The sequence below is a fragment of the Silurus meridionalis genome, chromosome 6, assembly GCF_014805685.1.
Source record: "Silurus meridionalis isolate SWU-2019-XX chromosome 6, ASM1480568v1, whole genome shotgun sequence".
Classification (NCBI taxonomy): Eukaryota; Metazoa; Chordata; class Actinopteri; order Siluriformes; family Siluridae; genus Silurus; species Silurus meridionalis.
The window spans coordinates 28272579-28291194 of record NC_060889.1 but is presented as its reverse complement, the minus strand read 5'-3'; the positions used below and the strand labels follow the sequence as shown (position 1 = coordinate 28291194).

Sequence of the window (18616 nt, the reverse complement as noted above, 5' to 3'; positions counted from 1 at the left end):
CCGCACCTAAATCCTATTAAACTGCTCTGAGAGGAACAAGAAAGAAACCTCCAACCAGTGAAGAACATCTTCAGAGAGTTTCACAAGAGACACGGGAGAGTGTTTCAGCTGAGCGTTTGGAGAAATGAAGTGTCTGGATGCTGAGAAATGTGTAAAGCTGTTCTTCATGCTGAAGGATTTTTTTCAATGGAAATAAATTGTATACATTTATTAAGAAGGTTGCTGGTTCAAGCCCCAGTATCACCAAGCTGCCATTCTTGGGCCCTTGAGCAAGGCCCTCTGTGCTCTAGGGGCACTGTAACATGGCTGACCCTTTAACCTTATTATTATTGTTGCTGTTGTTGTTTATAATAGTCAATTTAATCCTTTTCTTCTTCTTTTTATTATTATTTTTATTATTATTGTTAATAATAGTAAATTTAAGCAATACATATTTATTATTATTATTATGATTATGATTATTATTACAGTAGTAGTAGTGGTAGATGGCTACTCTGTAGAAAGGGGCAGGGCTGTGACATCATGTGGGTGTGATTATACCGATAAAGGGGGTGGTTAGTGTGAAGTGGGTGGAGTCTCATGGAGGGGGAGTAAAGTAAACTCAGAGACTCAATGAAAAGTCTTTGTTGCTTCTCAGTCTCCAGCTTGATCCCGCTTCCTCCACAGTCTCAGTCCAGATCATTAGAGTCTGAGTCTGTTCCTCAGCAATTAGAAGCTCAGATCTGCGTGTTCCCGGCGTGACTGAAGCCTACAGGCGCTTGGAGAGCCTCTCATTCTGTGCATAAACAAAGGCAAGAACCTTGGAAGAAGTCAATGCAGCGCTTACTGTGCGAGAAGGTGATGGCTTCTGAGAGCATCAGCCCCAGCGGTGAGGGCAAAGACACCAGCCAGAGGAAGATCCTCGTCCTCCTGGACCTCTTCTGCCTCTTCCTGGGTAAGATGTTTGTTTCTTCCCTTTGTTGTGATGGGATTGCTTCACTGGATCTGGGGTTATAAGGAGCCCATCGATAGAGCAGAGCTTCTCGTACTATTCTGCAACAACAAATGGAAGAGAAAAATCATTATCCGGTGCAGATGTGTTTTCTTAGTATAATGCGCCTTTATTGGGTGGATGGATGACAGACGGGTACAAAGACAGACAGACAGACAGACAGACAGACAGACAGACATCTGTATCAGGGATGAAATGATTGAATAGCTTTATGGTTGAACTCCTTTTGTAATCTGTGACATAAAAAAACACAGTGTCTGGGATATAAAATACAGCTGATTCCAGATGTTTGCTCTTTTTTTTTCGCCCCCCCAGAGGAAGATTATTTCTGATCAGAAAGTCAGCTAAGAATTGTAACATTCTTTTTTGTGTGTGTTTGTCAGACTGTATGTCTGAATTTCAAGGACACAACAACATTCCCAGCACTAATTAGCATTAATGGTTCTAATGTTTCATATGCAAAATAGTAAATACGTCACAGTATGCAAATAATCCATGATGGGGATCAGGATCAACGTCGGTGTAATCAGAATCAGGTGTGTTGACATACACAAGGAATTCAGTTCCAGCTGTTAGTGACTCTCAAAAAGTACAGACATAAATAAAACAACATATATAGGTTTAACAAAACAGACAAGACAAGACAAAACAGGCTATACGAGATGATACACACAATGTGAGACAATATATACAGTACGCTCTTTAAACAAATCCTAAATTGAAAAAATGGACAGTAAGGAGGGTCAGATGGTCTATTTGGGAATGACTTTGAGGTAAAATCTCTTCAGCTGTCAGTATTGATCATGATGAAGCAAAAAAAAAAAGCCGAAAAGAAGGCTATAGCCAAAAACGACATCTTTGATGTAGTTTTATTTTTGTCTGGTTTGGCTTTGTGTTTAATAGGAAGTTTGGAATTATGTTGCTGAAATTCCTCGAATCCAGACGGACTTCATTGAAATCCAGCCTACTGTTTTTGGAACATGAAAGACACAAGAGTATTATGTAAAAAATAAGAAAAATATTATAACTGGCAAGAAATTCAGTGAGTTAATGCTTTATCATACAATCTACAGGCATGTTTGTGGTCATGTGATCATGGTCATGTTCCACTAGATTTGGTGGAGATTTGAAAGATCTTGTTCAGCTACAAGGGTGTTAGTAAACCACAAAGGTGGTAAAAAGTTTGAAGAAGAATCACATATGGCTGGAAAAGTCGTCCAAATACTTTTTCCCCACACACTGTAGACCCAGATTCTGGACCACCCGGATTCATTTCTGTTCCCATTATTCTCAGCTAACTACATTGTTCGTGAAGAGAGAGAAGGATTTCTGCTAAGAAACAAACAAGGGCAGCGTTTCAAAGTGCGTGAGCCGCTTATAGAGCTGCTGTAGGTTCAAGTAGAGGACAGAGGATGTGTTTTAAAGGTAGTAGGAAGGAAAAGGTGGGACGTCGTTTTTTATAGCAATTGGACACATTCCTGTGGTCGCTTTCACACAACTGGACTTGTGGAATAAAAACGCTGAATTCATTGTCGCTTCAACTTGAGTTTGAGTTTTAGGAGGAGCTCAGGCTCCTGTTTCTCGTTCACCTCCTCAGATTGTTTGCAATCTTATCTCTCGGAACAGCCAGGAAGACATTTAACTGACGAAGCACAGAAAGAGAGAGCGAGAGAGAGAGAGAGAGATTAGATTACCAAGAATTACCAGTCCGTCATCACGGGGTCCGTTTCTCTCCAATCCCACAGCTCTCCAAATACACAGCAGACCCCTGGGGGACAGATGCAGCCGATGTGGAATAGCGAGAGCTGAAAGACAAAACCGTGGAATAGACCATTTCGTTTATGTACCTTAAAACGTACTAAATGATTGATTTGTGATTTTTATAGTTCTGACATAGAAGAAAAAAAAAATTGCTGATTGGCTGTTAAACTGTTCTCAAGTGTCAATAATATATATATATATATATATATATATTTTTAACATTTGTAAATAAAATCTGTTCTTGGTTTAATAAAAAAAATACATTAACATCAAATAAATAAAATAAATAAAATACACTTTTATTATATTGATTAAATTGAGTAATTAATGAAATAGACACAAATGAATCTAATTTACTCAAATTAAATAGTTTATTTGTAAGACCCCATTTGGGTGGTAATACAGATGTGTATATAAGTGTGTGTGTGTCTTTATATTTAATAAATAATTTTTTAAATATATATTCTAAATATAATGCGGTACTTATTTCTGCATACTTAAACAACTGTCCACATTTGAGAAACACACAAGTAATTTATTTATTAATTCAAATTATTTCTTCATAATTTAATTCATTCCATCCGTCCTTCATTCATTTATTCGTTCAATCCCTCGATATGATAAATTGTCAGGAATTTCTCCTTTGAAGAGAAAAGTTATTGAAGCTGGACAAAGAATCCATATCGCTAGACCTTCGTAAATCGGATAAAAATAGTTTCTCTTTATTAAAGTGCAAAACTAAAAACGAGAGAGAAAATAAGACGGGTTTTTAAAAAACGAACAAATACTGTAGATATTAAATAAAAATAGAAAAATAAAATAGAAAATGTGCATTCTTATACCAGTAAACCCATTTAATGCATTTCATCGCCATATTACATCAAAATAGCCCCTCCGTAGTGACGGCGTAGAAACTATTAGTTTAATAAAACTCGTAATTGTTCGTGTATTTATGTATTAAATCTCACACAGTATCACGATGTGCTTTTTTTTCTTTGGAAAAAGCTGCTTGGAATTTTCCACGCACTAAAAACGTGTGTTTATCTCCACCGTTGAAAACGTGCTTCACTACTTCGCTCTACGCCGCCACTGCGTAGCGACTTTTTGATCGCGCTGCAAATAAATAACAATATATCAATTTTAAACGACTTTAAAAACTGTCATGTTTTAGTTTAAAATGATCCCAAACTTTGGAAATTTTGTTTTCTTCAGCCTGAATCTTCTCCTTCCCCCCCTCGCTGTTTTCTCTCTGTTCCATTTTTCATTCTGCAGCGTCTTCAGTGTTCGTGGTCCAGAGCTCCAGAGTATAGCGTGTGGTGCGTCATAAATAATGGTCCGTGGGGAAACACGGTGCTCCCTGTGCAGTTAAATGGACTGAATGAAGAATTTATTTGATGACTTTTTGAAATTGACTTAGTTGAGGATTCGTAACATTCCTAGTGGAGAATAAACGAACTTGCATTCGGTACACACGATCACCGAAGCGAAAGCCATACCCATTTTTTTACCAGAGGTTTTTGTGGAAGACGATAAAGATGGCGTGTGTTATTTGTTTATTATACGTTTGTTTGCTTGGCGGCCCGTAATGTGGCCTTGGTGGGATCGAGCTGCCCTCAGTGACTGCCTGATTACAAGTAGAGCGTGTTAGGGTGCTGATGTGGTCAGAGAGGAGTGACCACACGCCGGAAACCCTGAGGTAATTACACTCATCCGTGACCACACACACACACACACACACACAAGTACAACATCTGCTAATCGTTCACTTCGGGAGGATGAACAGCTGCACCAGTTGCTTTAATCAACAAATGATTTGTGGGAAATTTCACAGAATAAATAAAAGAAACCTGATTGTGTTGATCAGCATCCTGAATATACACTTTCCGGACAAAAGTTTTGGCACACCTGACTTTTCCAGCCATATGTGGTTCTTCCCCAAACTACAAAGTTGAGGGTACACACATATAGGAAAGCCAGCTCCAATAAGATCTACTTTACATAGGCTAGAATTGTGTTGAAGATCTTCTGCTATAGAACTCCATCCCTATTGAACACCTTTGGGATGAATTAGAATGCTGCCTGTACCCCAGGCCCCCTCACCCCACCTTCACCCATACCATACAAATCTCCAAAAAATCTAGTGGAACATCTTCCCAAAAGAGTGGAGGTTATTTTAACAGCAACTAAATGTAGAATAAGATGTTCAAGAAGCACATCCTTCTTCCAATGATGTTTCAACTAAATATTATACATAGCTTAACATGAATTTTATTCTAACTGTAACTTACAAAACTTTTCAATAAAAATCTATAAAAGTTAATCAATCAAATACTGGATTAATCTGGATTTGAGCATCGGTTCCATTCCCCATGCAGGAGCTTGGATCTGTTGCTGCTCCGAAAGACGGCCGAACTTTAAACAAACACGCCTTAAGTGGCGCAGCTGTCTAAAGATTTAGTCCGTCATCACGAGATCTGTTTCTCTCCAAAACAGCAGAACCCTGGGGGACAGATGTAGCAGATGTGGATAGTAGCGAGAGGTGAAAGACAAAACCGTGGAAGTCGATCAAGTCTCTTATGTACTTTCTCCCAGAGTGGTGGAAAACTGCTTATATTGTACTGACATAGAAATATAATATAATACTTTGGTCTCAAAAAAACATGACTTCAGTTTATTTTCACGTGTTTACCACTGTTACTAATGAACATTGTCCCAAAGCAGTTTAGCAATAGAATAGTAATTTTATATTCATGCATTAGTCCCTACCCTTTATTTCCTAATGACTGCGACAGTGGCATTTGCATTTATCACATTTAGCATACGCTCTTATCCAAGTATCTCAGTCAGCTGAGCAGTTAAGGGTTAAGGGCCTTGCTCAAGGGCCCAGCAGTAGCACCTTGGTGGTGCTGGGATTTGAATTCAACAGCAGAATCTTCTAATCCCAACTACTAAACTAGCATCATCCAGAGCAAGAAAAAACTTCCTGAGACTTCATGAGAAAGAAACCTTGAGACACCGATTGTCCATTCGTTATGATTCCGTCATCTGATGGAAACTGATTGCCAATTGTAGTTCTGAGCCATTGTAGCCGACTGTTTATATTAATTACAGTCTAAATCCATTGAGATTAGATTAGATTAGATTAGATTAGATTCGATTTGATTCAACTTTGGCCTATTTACAATAAATAGCAATGTTGTAAAATGAGGGTATGTGTCCATATACAGAACACAGTGGTGAGAGTGAATAATGTACAGAAGATGCAGGAGATGATAAGATATGGTATGTATTGTGATATACTGTATAACTGTGCAAAGAACCATCCAGAGGAACCTCATGGACCATTAGGATGCTCATGTAGAACCATCCTCAGCATCAATGAGTGGTTCTCAGCTGAAGAGAACTTCCTCATCTGGGCGACATCTGGATATCCAATCATTTGAGTTCCATCATGAGTCCAAAAGCCATTTAAATCAGTATTTCTTTTCCAGATGTAGAGTGTAATGAACATATTATGACACGCAATCATCCTGATAAATGAAAATCGATCTACTCAAGGGTTCGGTCTCCAAAATGGCTAGATGTTCCTCTACTCAATAGACGATGTATTTATTTTCTTGGCTCACCCATGTCCTGTGTGCATGTGTGTATGAGTGTGTGTGGGTGCGCACATGTCTGTAATGAAATCTGGGCAGGTTTAAACCCGACTAATCAGCTTTGCAGAGTCCCTACAGCTGAGGCAGATTTCTAAAGGCTTGTCTTCTGTGCTCATCAGAGGAAACAAACACTCAGCAGATGTGGATATTCGGGGCTGATTACTTAATAGCCTCCAGCTGAGAGCACACGGACATCTGACATCTGCCTCATCCTTTATATAAATACCTGCCTCGGATCATGTCCAGTTCTTTGGTTAACATCACGCAGACACGTGGCGGGTTGTTTTCATCTGAAGCAGACCACAGTGTGTGGATGAACACCAGAACATTCTGGCATACCAAGGATACAATTTTAATAGTCACGTGCAAGCAACCATTCGCAGAACAACGAGGCTTCATGTGTCTGGCCATAAAAAATAATATTTACATTAACCAGATAGTGACTTTAGTTGCAATAATGTGCAACTGTATATGTACATTTATACATAGTAAGTGGTTTTGGGGTATTCCGAAGTAAGTGTATTTCTGATCCTTCTGAGTATTCCAGAGAGTATTCCAGATCCTTCTAAATATTCCAAACAGTATTCCAGATCATTTTGAGTATTCCAGGGAGAATACCATGTACTATTTCAGGAAGTATTCCTGATCTTTATGAGGATTCCAGGAGAATACTAGGTAATATTCCAGGGAGCATTCCAGAACATTTTGAGTATTCCAGAGAGAATACCAGGTAATATTCCAGGGAGCATTCCTGATCTTTATGAGGATTTCAGGGAAAATACCAGGTAATTTTTCAAATTGTGTTCCAGATCCTTATAAGTATTACAGGGAGTATTCTGATCCTTATATGGATCCCACAGAGAATAGCAGGTAGTATTCCAGGGAGTACTCCTAATCCTTTTGTGTATTCCAGGGAGTTTTCTTGGGAGTATTTCAGATTTTTATTAGTATTCCAACTAATATTCCAAAGAGGTTTCCAGGATGTACTATAGTAAATGATTCCTGTTCCTAATAAGTATTCTAAGAAGTATTCCTTATCCTTATGTGTATTCCAGGAGTTTTTTGGAGTGTTTCAGATCTTTATTCATAGTCCAAGGATTATTCCATCGATTAATGTTATGAAGTATTAATGTTCCCTATGAGTATTCCAGGGAATATTCCAGGTTGTATTTTATGTAGTATTCCAGAGCCTTGTAAGTATTCCCAATGGGGTATTACAGGAAGTATTTCTTATCTTTGAGTATTCCAGGGAGTATTTCAGCTACTTAATTCGAGTGAGAATACCAGAAGGTGTTTAAAAACTCTTAGCCTTGGTGCGTACAATATTCCAGTGTTCTCAGGTGTTAATGTTTAGCAATAGAATAAATATAAAGGGAGAAGAGTAACCATGACTAACTGTACATCATTAGAAAAGATAAGGGTCCAGTAAACAACATGCCATAAAGCATTTCTGCTCAAAACAAACAATAGTGTTGTAATTTAGATAGTTATTCTATTGTTTACATCACAGAACTTTCTATATGCTAACTGGTTAAATAAGAATTTCAGGAAGTATTCTTGATCCTTATGACTATTACATGGAGTATTGCTGATCTTTAGGATTATTCCAGACAGTATTCCAGAGCTTTGTGTGTATTCCAGAGGGTGTTTTCAGGTGTATTCCAGATTCCTATTAGTTTTACCGGAAGTATACCAGGTAGGGTTTAATAGAATTTTCCTACAGTGGGGAAATTTCCATGTTACAGCAGCAAAAACAATGTGCAAATATATGCAAAGACTAAAAAAATCTATATAAATACAAAAAACCCAACAAAAAACAATCATAGTAGTTTCACTTTCAAACAAACAAACAAATTACATGAGATTATTGTACAGTTTCAATTATTGTTATCGCACTAAAATTAAAATGATTGTTACTGCAGTTTAAAAATGTGTAGCTCAATTAATTAATTAATGGTTTTTGGTATATTTTTTCCAAAAACCGCCTGTTTTTTTTTTCACATTTTCCAAAATCACTTGATCCATCCTGCATGTTGTACATGATTATTGCTAAATGTAAGTATCCCATTTTATTTAATAATAAATACGTCCTCAATTCCTTTTCTAGGTTTGCTATTATTATGTGTCTGCACATCCACGTTTCAATTGCGATATATGACTTTTCTTTTCGTTTTTCCCTGGTAGACATTTCACCTTTTTCAGTTCTGATTGTGTTTCATCTGCATAAGTCCTTCCAGTAAGGACCTCAAATTTGAGTCAGCTCTTATTTGCTTGTTTGTTCGAGGCTTTCCTGAGTGTTTAGCCACAGTTCTGGGAACATGCTTTTAAGCCTGAAGACAGGAAACGTGGCAGAGAGAGTGAGAGAAAGAAAGAAAGCGAGTGAGTCATACATTCAGTTTTTCCCTCCTCTGTGGCCTTATCAAAGCTCCCATCAGCATGTTGAGCTTTTATTGCTTGCGAGCAGCTGATTTATGGTCCGCTCGTAATTTCTAACCGAGTCAAACGTCCCCAAGAAAAGCAGCCTGCAGTAACGCAGCGAACGATCCGAGGCTCGTGCGAACGTTTCCAGCAGTGATTAGCTGTGGAGGACCGGTGCACTGTTAAAGAACTCCAGATGTGCTGGAGAACGACATGGGCATATTATTCATCTAACATCCAATTCCACATTTAGTCTCCATTTGCTGTTATCCTCCATTCTTCTGGGAAGATGTTCTAGATTTTGTAAACCTTTCAGCCATGAGAGCATTAATGAAATATTGATGAGGTGAGGAGGTCTGGGGTTGACTGTGTTTAAAATACATCCCGAGGGTGTTCAATAGGGTCAGAGCTCTATAGCAGGAGACCTTCTACATCTTCCAACCAATGGAAAGCATATTTTCATAGAGCTGGCTTTGTGCACAGGGTCATTGAGCAGTTTTGAGTTAATTCCTAGTTTAAATAAAGGGGAAGTTTTCCTGCTCCGGGATCCCAAGACGTCCTATACAATCGTGTGCCTCCAACTTTGTGCAACAGTTTGGAAAAGAAAGACGAATGTCTGGAACATTCAGTTGTCCCAAGAGTACCTGAAAATCCTACTTAAGTAAAAATATATACTTTACTGCAAAACTGACTCCATTACAGGTCAATGACTTGAGCAAAAGTATCTGATTTGAACACTACTTAAACATTTGACTCGTATTGAACGTAGGCTCAAAGATGCACCAGTCCTCGAATCACCAAGACACGTGTAAGTGAAAAGCTGAAAAACAGTTCAACTGAGGTTTTATTTTCTCAAATACAAATCAAATTGTACACCTCAACACTGCAATCTTTTAAAAAAGGATCCTCAAATAACAAATAAAATGACAGTAGCATGTCACAAAGTGGAAGAAACGTTAGCATTCAGTGGATACAAACATTCAGAGCTGACTGTGATTTGATGCAACTATCAGAGAAATATTTCTATTCAACTAGTTTGAAAAGTTTTTGGAATGTAGTTGTTTTTGGACTAAACAAGGCTTAAAAAAGCTCTCACAGGCCGCAGGTGTTGGTTTGGGGGAGTGTTAATGACGTCTTCAACAAAGGTCCAAAATGTAATTAGTAGCAGTCATTGTTTATTAAAATATAGTGGAGTAAAAAGTCCATCTATTGAACCGTAAAAGTAGTTGAGTAGAGAGAAAAAGTTGCTTCTATCTTTGACACTCTGATAAAACTAGAAATTGTAAACAAAAAGGTGATAAGCGAAGTACGTTTACTCAGATACTTTACGCTGCCGTAATAAATATCAGTTGAAAGACTCCAGGTTTCTCATGCCACAATCTCGTCTCTGTTTTTAGCTGGTTTGCCGTTCCTGATCATCGAGTCGAGCGCGGTCCGGCCGTACCGCGTGGCTTCTACTGCAGCGACGACTCCATAAAATACCCAGCTAAAGACAGGGAGACCATCAGCGACGGGGTTTTATCAGCAGTAGGAACGCTCATCGTCGTCCTCTCGGTAGGTTACATGTATAGTATTTGTATTTTACTCTTATTCAGAAAATGGACAACCTTCTGTACCACAACGATTAGCGCTACAGTGTTGCTGTGTTAAGTGTTTTTTACAATTTGTCTTTACTGTCTTCCTGTTTTATGATGTCTTTGTTTGTTTTTTTTTGCACTAAATGTTGCACGTGCGCACGTGTTTTTAGTAATTTTATGTTGTTTGATGGAGCACCTTGGTCCTGGGAAGATGTTTCACTGTGTTCTACACTGTATATGGTTGGAATGAGAATAAATCCTTGACTAGATTTTATTCAGGGGGTTGTTTTTACCGTGTATCCAGGGCATGTCCAGGGCGTGACCAGGTTGTGTCCAGGGTTTTACACCTGGAGTTTCCATGATCAGCTCTGGATTCAGGTTTATTTCCCTCAATTGCCCCTATTTTAGATATTCTTGAGAAGATGTGGAAGTGAAGGACGATCAGGAATGATTCCAGAACCTGAAACTGTTTAAAGAAACCTAAGGCTGTTTAGTGAGTGGAACTGACAGGACGCCCGAGGGTTCACTTGCATCTCATCTACGCTGCTTTAAAAAAGAGAAATTATTGCGTTACAGCAGCAGCAGGTTACACAAAAAAAAGAAAAGAAAAGAAAAAGCAGAATGTAATTAATGAATTGTTATATATTGTTATAACATATAAATGAATACAATATTGCAAGTGATGCTACATAAAAAGAAAATGTGCGAAAAGTGCGTAAAGTAACACATATAGTCTTTTGAATTCTTCTTTCGAGAGTCAGACCCACTCCCTCATCTCGGCCCAACTCAATTTCTTTTTCCATTTTTCAAAAAGAAATGTCCATTTCCTAGAAAAGATTTGCTGGTTCGATGGCAGGTTACCTCGTCCGAGGGATTTTTTTTTCCCCCGCTCTTATAGGCCAGGTGTTTCCGTGAGAGCGGTCCGACAGAGGATCGCATTACAGCCTTCATCCGAGCGAGAAAACTGGTCCCAGACCAGCGCTAGAGTGAGAGGAGAGAGGCCCCGGCCTTCAGACTGGAAACCAAACAACATACCATCAGCGTGAGACTCAACAGCTAGCTCAGCGATTCTCTTTATTAAAACCAGCCGCATCCCACTATTCTCCCTCGCACACGCTTTTCTCTCAGCTTAGCAGGAAATAGATTGTGGGTGGAGTGTGGGGGGTGGGGCTTGGATCTGGTATGAAGGGAGGGGTTCGAGCTGAGACATATGGTTCGTATTATATGTATATGTGAAGAAAATTATGTTTAAAAGTAACCGAAAATTCCGTAAGTGGCCCCGGACGCGATCGGCCAAACGATTTTCCCTGAAAGCTCGGGACTAATGTTACTAAAACAGATGGAGGAATCATTTTTTAAGAGAAAAAAACAAAAAAATGTGCTCTAGTTTCACAATTTTCCACCTGAGTACAACACACCAGATTTTTCCTCTTCAACTTTTCTAGATTTATGTATAGAATATGTAGTTGAGTGTGCCAGAATAACTTCACAGGTGCTTTGGAGAGCTTCTAAGACCAGAAATTTACATTTCAAAACATTTCAAAACCACTCGTGCTCATCATAAGAATATTTCTCGTTGTTTGAACGCTTTTGTACATCATTTAATGAATTGTGTATGAGTGTCTGCTGTTTCCTACATTATCAGTTGTTTATGTTCATGTTGATTAAAATATATTACACTGGTTTCACCTGAAAAGTTTTAACCCCCAAAACATCTCAGCATCAGTTCATTGTGTACGTCATTAATTGTAAAATGATTAAACTAGTTTAACTTAATTAGACATTTCTATTCAAATTTCTATTGTAAATGTGTTGAATTGATGAATTGTGCAGATGAATCTTGAATGTCACTAATGAAGGTGAGTGAAAGGCATCAGATCAACCAATAATCAACCAGTTCTCTAAAACAGGTCAAAGGTGAATCTTGTGAACCTTTAATTGGTGACGGAGCAAAACACAGAAATGATGAACAACCAGAAAACGAACAAAGACTAATACAGTGCAATACAGTAAAAATGTGAATCCTGTCTGGTCTCATACAATTAATATAAATCAAATAAATGAATTTGTGCTGCTGAAATTCATAGATGCCAAACAAAAAATTCAGCCTCATGCGTTTTCAGTCATTATGATCCAAACCGTAGTTTACATCAGGAAACACCGAAACTGTGCAGCATCATACTCACAACACGACTAAACATTTTAAAGATCTTGTTTGTGAACAATGACAAAAGGACGTGTGATTCTGATGGCAACCAGATGTTCATTGACACAAGTACTTACTTTTGATTGATGAATTAAAGATTTTAAGAAAAATTCAGGATTTTGCAAGTAATCCATTGTGTTATTTTATTTGTACAAATTGTATTGAGAAATGCGCTTACTGATTTGCATTAATACTTTTAATATTATTATATTAATAAATAATATATAATTTATTATATATTTTTATAAATATATAATATTTATATTAATTTAAATACAATTAATTAATACATATTATAATAATATTATTATTATTATTATTATTATTATTAGATTAGATTAGATATAAATTAATGATTTTCCAATATTAAACATTATTTATTAAACGCTCCAAAGCAACTGAGAAAAACTATTAAATGTATACTATATACTATAGTTCCTAAAGTATTGGAACACCTGATCTTTCCTGCTATATGGTGTTCTCCAAACTGTTACCACAAATCTGGAGGCACTAAATTGTACACAATGTCTTTAGATGCGCTCTAATAAAATTTTGCATACACTTGAACTTGGAAACCCAAACTGGTTCCAGCATGGCAATGCCCCTGTGCACAAAGTGAGCTCCTTGAAGATCTGGTTTACATGCTTTTGAGAGTAAGATCTTGAGTGGCCTGCTATAGAGCTCTGATCTCATCCTGACTGAACACCTTTGGGATGAATTGGAACGCTGACCGCACCCTAGGTCTCCTGCCTTTACTAACACCCTTGTAGCTGAATTCGTCTGATACTGTAGCTTGATCTTGATACCCCCTTTTTCTTTGACCTTTAACCACATACAGATCACGATAGGCGAGAGCTATCGGATCCACTTTCTCCACGAGGGCTCCAACGCGTTCGTCAGGAACCCCTACCTGTCGGCCCTCTACAAGCAGGTCGGCGTGTTCCTCTTCGGCGGCGCCATCAGCCAGTCCTTTACGGATATCGCCAAGGTGTCGGTGGGCCGCCTGCGTCCTCACTTCCTGGACGTGTGCAGACCCGATTTCTCCCGGATCAACTGCTCGCTGGGTTACATCACAGAGTACATGTGCACAGGGGACGAAAGCCAGGTTCAAGAGGCCAGGTATGATCCAGAGAGGCAATATCTGTAATGTAGAATGCTACATATATTTACAATAAAGGAATGAATAATAATCAGGATTTTTGGATAATAATTATAGAATATAATTATATAATATAAATTATATTATAGAATATAAAGAACATAAAGGGAATAGGAACACAATTACATATGCGTCGGCCGGAACGGAATACATCTAGAAATCAATGCAGAGACGGATATTTAATAGTTAATATCTGGGGTTGCGTTATCAAAGCTGGTTTCTTATAAACTGAAATGCATTTCCGGCTCCAACATAGAGTGAAAAGTCTGGAGTCTTTTATGGTTTTAAGACACATGCATGTTCCTTTTACTACTATGCAAGAAACCAGGCAAAGACAAATGGCAGGAAGAAAATGCTCTAGAGTCCAAATGGGACATTTGTGTCTCTAACAGAAGAACTTCTGTAAGCTGTAGACCAGGAGAGAAGGTGTGATCAGACTGCCTCACCCCCACACTCACACATGGAGGTGGAAGCCTAATGGTTTGGGGTTGTTTTGGAGGCTTATTCAAAAGGCTTTTGGAGGAAAGTGAAAGGAATCTTGAACCAACATATCTCTAATTCCATATTTCACCATTACACCATGCAATTCTGGACTGCGGCTCATTGGAAGCGAATTGAGGAATACTTCCAAGTGTAATTTTGAGAGTCGTCTAGAGTAATCTCTCATGGAACGACCTGCCCAGTCACCACACCTAAACCAGCAAAGAACATCTTCAGAGAGTTTCAGCTGAACGGAGGAATGAACTACTGAGAGCATGTAAAGCTGTTCTTCACAATAAGAGAGGATTTTTTTTCAATGAGAATCAAATAAAAAAAAAATACATTTATTTATTTGATTGTACCTTTTTGATTATAGCGTTTCGGGCAAAAAAAACAAATTGAACATGTCTCTCAAAAACTTTTTACAGGTTCTGCACATATAAAAGATGTGCTCACTGTCCAAGTAGCCAACATGTCTTCCAACCATATTTGCATAAGTTACATAAGGACATTAGCATGTTCCTCTTAATCCCATAGCAGACCTGTATTATCTAGGCTAATGCCTTTAAAGCAAAGTGATGGATGTGCAAAAGTGCACCAGTGAGCATTATATCAATCCAGTTATCACACTAAACCGTTTATAGATCTAATGCTGTCCCTGGAAGAGACACAGAAACAGACACTACTTCCTCTCTAGCCATCCATATTGTGTCCATAATGACTGCTAAGTTGACTTCAATTTGTATTTCCATGTGGACAAAGATATTAATCTGTTCTCTCTCTATCTCTCTAAACAGGAAGTCATTTTTCTCAGGCCACGCCTCTTTTTCCATGTACACCATGCTCTATTTGGCTGTAAGTACCTAATTGTTTTTTCATTTTATATTGAAATCTTGTTAAAAAATAAGTGAGTTGTGTTTACTTACTCCAGTCTAATGAGTGTGTGTGTGTGTGTGTGTGTGTGTGTGTGTGTGTGTGTGTCTGTGTCTGTGTCTGTGTGTGTGTAGCTGTACCTACAGTCAAGGTTCACCTGGGAAGGAGCGCGGCTGCTCCGGCCTCTGGTGCAGTTCACACTCCTCATGATGGCCTTCTACACCGGTCTATCGCGGGTCTCTGATCATAAGCACCACCCCAGTGACGTCCTGGCTGGATTTGTACAGGGAGCCCTGGTGGCCTACTGCGTTGTAAGGGCACACACTTATATTCCTCTTAATGTCCTTGTTGGCAGAACTTATACATAACTAGAACCCTAAATCTAACCCCAGGAACCTGACAGAAACTGTGTGGCTCAACATGCTTTGTGGAATTAGAGCTACAATTCATCAAGATATTAGTCAAATAAATACAAATATTTTCTGGTTGTCTATCCATCTATCCATTCATCCATCCCAGATATATGCAATATAATACTCTCAATAAACTCAATAAATATTTTCTGGAACACTGATGATCTCTTCATCATGGCACCTGTTAGTGGGTGGATTTATTTATTAGACAGCAAGTAAACATTTTGTCCTCAAAGTTGATGTTAGAAGCAGGAAAAATGGACAAGCTTAAGGATTTGAGAGAGTTTGATAAATTGTGAAGGCTAGATGACTGGGTCAGAGCATCTCCAAAACTGCAGCTCTTGTGGGATGTTCCTGGTCTGCAGTGTTCAGAATCTATCAAAAGTGCTCCAAGGAAGGAACAGTGGTGAACCGGCGACAGGGTCGTGGGTGGCCGAGGATCATTGATGCATGTGTGGAGCGAAGGCTGGTCCGTGTGGTCCTGTAGCTCGAACTGCTGAAGAAGTTTATGCTGTTGTTGCTCAACTGTTTTAGCAGCAAAATGGGACCAACACAATATTAGAGTCTGATCCTAATATATACAGTGAGGAAAATAAGTATTTGAACACCCTGTTATTTTGCAAGTTCTCCCACTTAGAAATCATGGAGGGGTCTGAAATTGTCATCGTAGGTGCATGTCCACTGTGAGAGACATAATCTAAAAAAAAATCCAGAAATCACAATATATGATTTTTAAACTATTTATTTGTATGATACAGTCACAAATAATTATTTGAACACCTGTCTATCAGCTAGAATACTGACCCTCAAAGACCTGTTAGTCTGCCTTTAAAATGTCCACCTCCACTACATTTATTATCCTAAATTAGATGCACCTGTTTGAGGTCGTTAGCTGCATAAAGACACCTGTCCACCCCATACAATCAGTAAGAATCCAACTACTAACATGGCCAAGACCAAAGAGCTGTCCAAAGACACTAGAGACAAAATTGTACACCTCCACAAGGCTGGAAAGGGCTACGGGGAAATTGCCAAGCAGCTTGGTGAAAAAAGGTCCACTGTTGGAGCAATCATTAGAAAATAGAAGAAGCTAAACATGACTGTCAATCTCCTCGGACTGGGGCTCCATGCAAGATCTCACCGTGGGGTCTCAATGATCCTAAGGAAGGTGAGAAATCAGCCCAGAACTACACGGAGGAGCTGGTCAATGACCTGAAAAGAGCTGGGACCACGTTTTCAAGGTTACTATTGGTAATACACTAAGACGTCATGGTTTGAAATCATGCATGGCATGGAAGGTTCCCCTGCTTAAACCAGCATGTCTAGGCACGTCTTAAGTTTGCCAATGACCATTTGGATGATCCAGAGGAGTCATGGGAGAAAGTCATGTGGTCAGATGAGACCAAAATAGAACTTTTGGGTCATAATTCCACTAAACGTGTTTGGAGGGAGAAGAATGATGAGTACCATCCCAAGAACACCATCCCTACTGTGAAGCATGGGGTGGTAGCATCATGCTTTGGGGTGTTTTTCTGCACATGGGACAGGGCAACTGCACTGTATTAAGGAGAGGATGACCGGGGCCATGTACTGCGAGATTTTGGGGAACAACCCTCAGTTAGAGCATTGAAGATGGGTCGAGGCTGGGTCTTCCAACATGACAATGACCCGAAGCACACAGCCAGGATAACCAAGGAGTGGCTCTGTAATAAGCATATCAAGGTTCTGGCGTGGCCTAGCCAGTCTCAGACCTAAACCCAATAGAGAATCTTTGAGGAGCTCAAACTCCATGTTTCTCAGCGACAGGCCAGAAACCTGACTGATCTAGAGAAGATCTGTGTGGAGGAGGCCAAAATCCTCCTGCAGTGTGTGCAAACCTGGTGAAAAACTACAGGAAACGTTTGACCTCTGTAATTGCAAACAAAGGCTACTGTACCAAATATTAACATTGACTTTCTCAGGTGTTCAAATACTTATTTGCAGCTGTATCATACAAATAAATAGTTAAAAAATCATACATTGTGATTTCTGGATTTTTTTTTTTTTTAGATCATGTCTCTCACAGTGGACATGCACCTATGATGATTATTTCAGACCCCTCCATGATTTCTAAGTGGGAGAACTTGTAAAATAGCAGGGTGTTCAAATACTTATTTTCCTCACTGTATGTATATACTTTTTATTTGCTTCACTGATGTATTTTTTTTTAACATGCACTAGCTCTAATCATATTTTCTGCTCTTTCTCCCTATTCTTTCCAGGCATACTACATATCTGACCTCTTCAGGTCAAAGCACAGGGGCTCCTCCCTTCCACCCACTCCTATAAAGAAAGAGCTTCTTCCCAGCGTGGAACGGAACAACCACCTGACGTTAGCATGACTCTGAACAGCCCAGGATGGGACTGGACTGGTCACTGGGCTAGTCCTGGCTTCGCCCATCAGCAAGACTGGCCTACACTGGACAGATGTAAACCACATGTGAATCTCAACATGCCAAATCGAAGGCATGTCGAAAACCGGGCCTCTGCTCGAGCCTCTTGTTTGTTTCTCCACCCGAATTGTGAATTCTCGACAGCTCAAAAGGACAGCGAAGCTATGTCTGAGAGGATGCAGATATATAACCTTTGTGTGAAACAAATTCCTAGGTAGGAGGAAGGATTTTTTTTTATAAAAATGCAAATGAATATTTTTTTATATTACATTTCAAATAATTATAAGTTATAAAATGCCTTGATCTGTTACTAGCGAAAGCCCTGAACCATGTTATTGAAAAAAAAAGAAATTGACATGTAGTTTTATAGTTATTGTGACTCAATATTTAATTTTTTTTTTTTTAAATAATTTCAAGATACACACTCTGACCAGTTTATTAGGAACCCTTTTACATTTTTCATCCATGTACATATCCAATTAGGGTTTCCTGAGTGGGGAGGTCATTGTGTGAAGGCATGAAGGCATCAGATAATATTAGGATAAAGTATCCGATTGGGCATTTAGATTGGTGTCAGGCTGATCTGAGTATTTCAAGGACTGCCGATCTTTTGGGGACTTTTTTACGACTAAAGCATACCCAGACTTGAC

General features: G+C 38.9%; 1 protein-coding gene across 1 annotated transcript; it reads left to right on the top strand.

Moving 5' to 3' along the window:
• The first annotated feature begins 614 nt into the window (after positions 1-614).
• On the top strand, positions 615-18382 carry LOC124386948 (phospholipid phosphatase 3-like). Its single transcript, XM_046851026.1, is given in 7 exon segments — positions 615-934; positions 10224-10268; positions 10271-10380; positions 13448-13728; positions 15046-15103; positions 15256-15432; positions 17796-18382. Coding segments are annotated over 7 exon segments (912 nt in total). The 5' UTR covers positions 615-813; the 3' UTR covers positions 17916-18382.
• Positions 18383-18616: the final 234 nt, after the last annotated feature.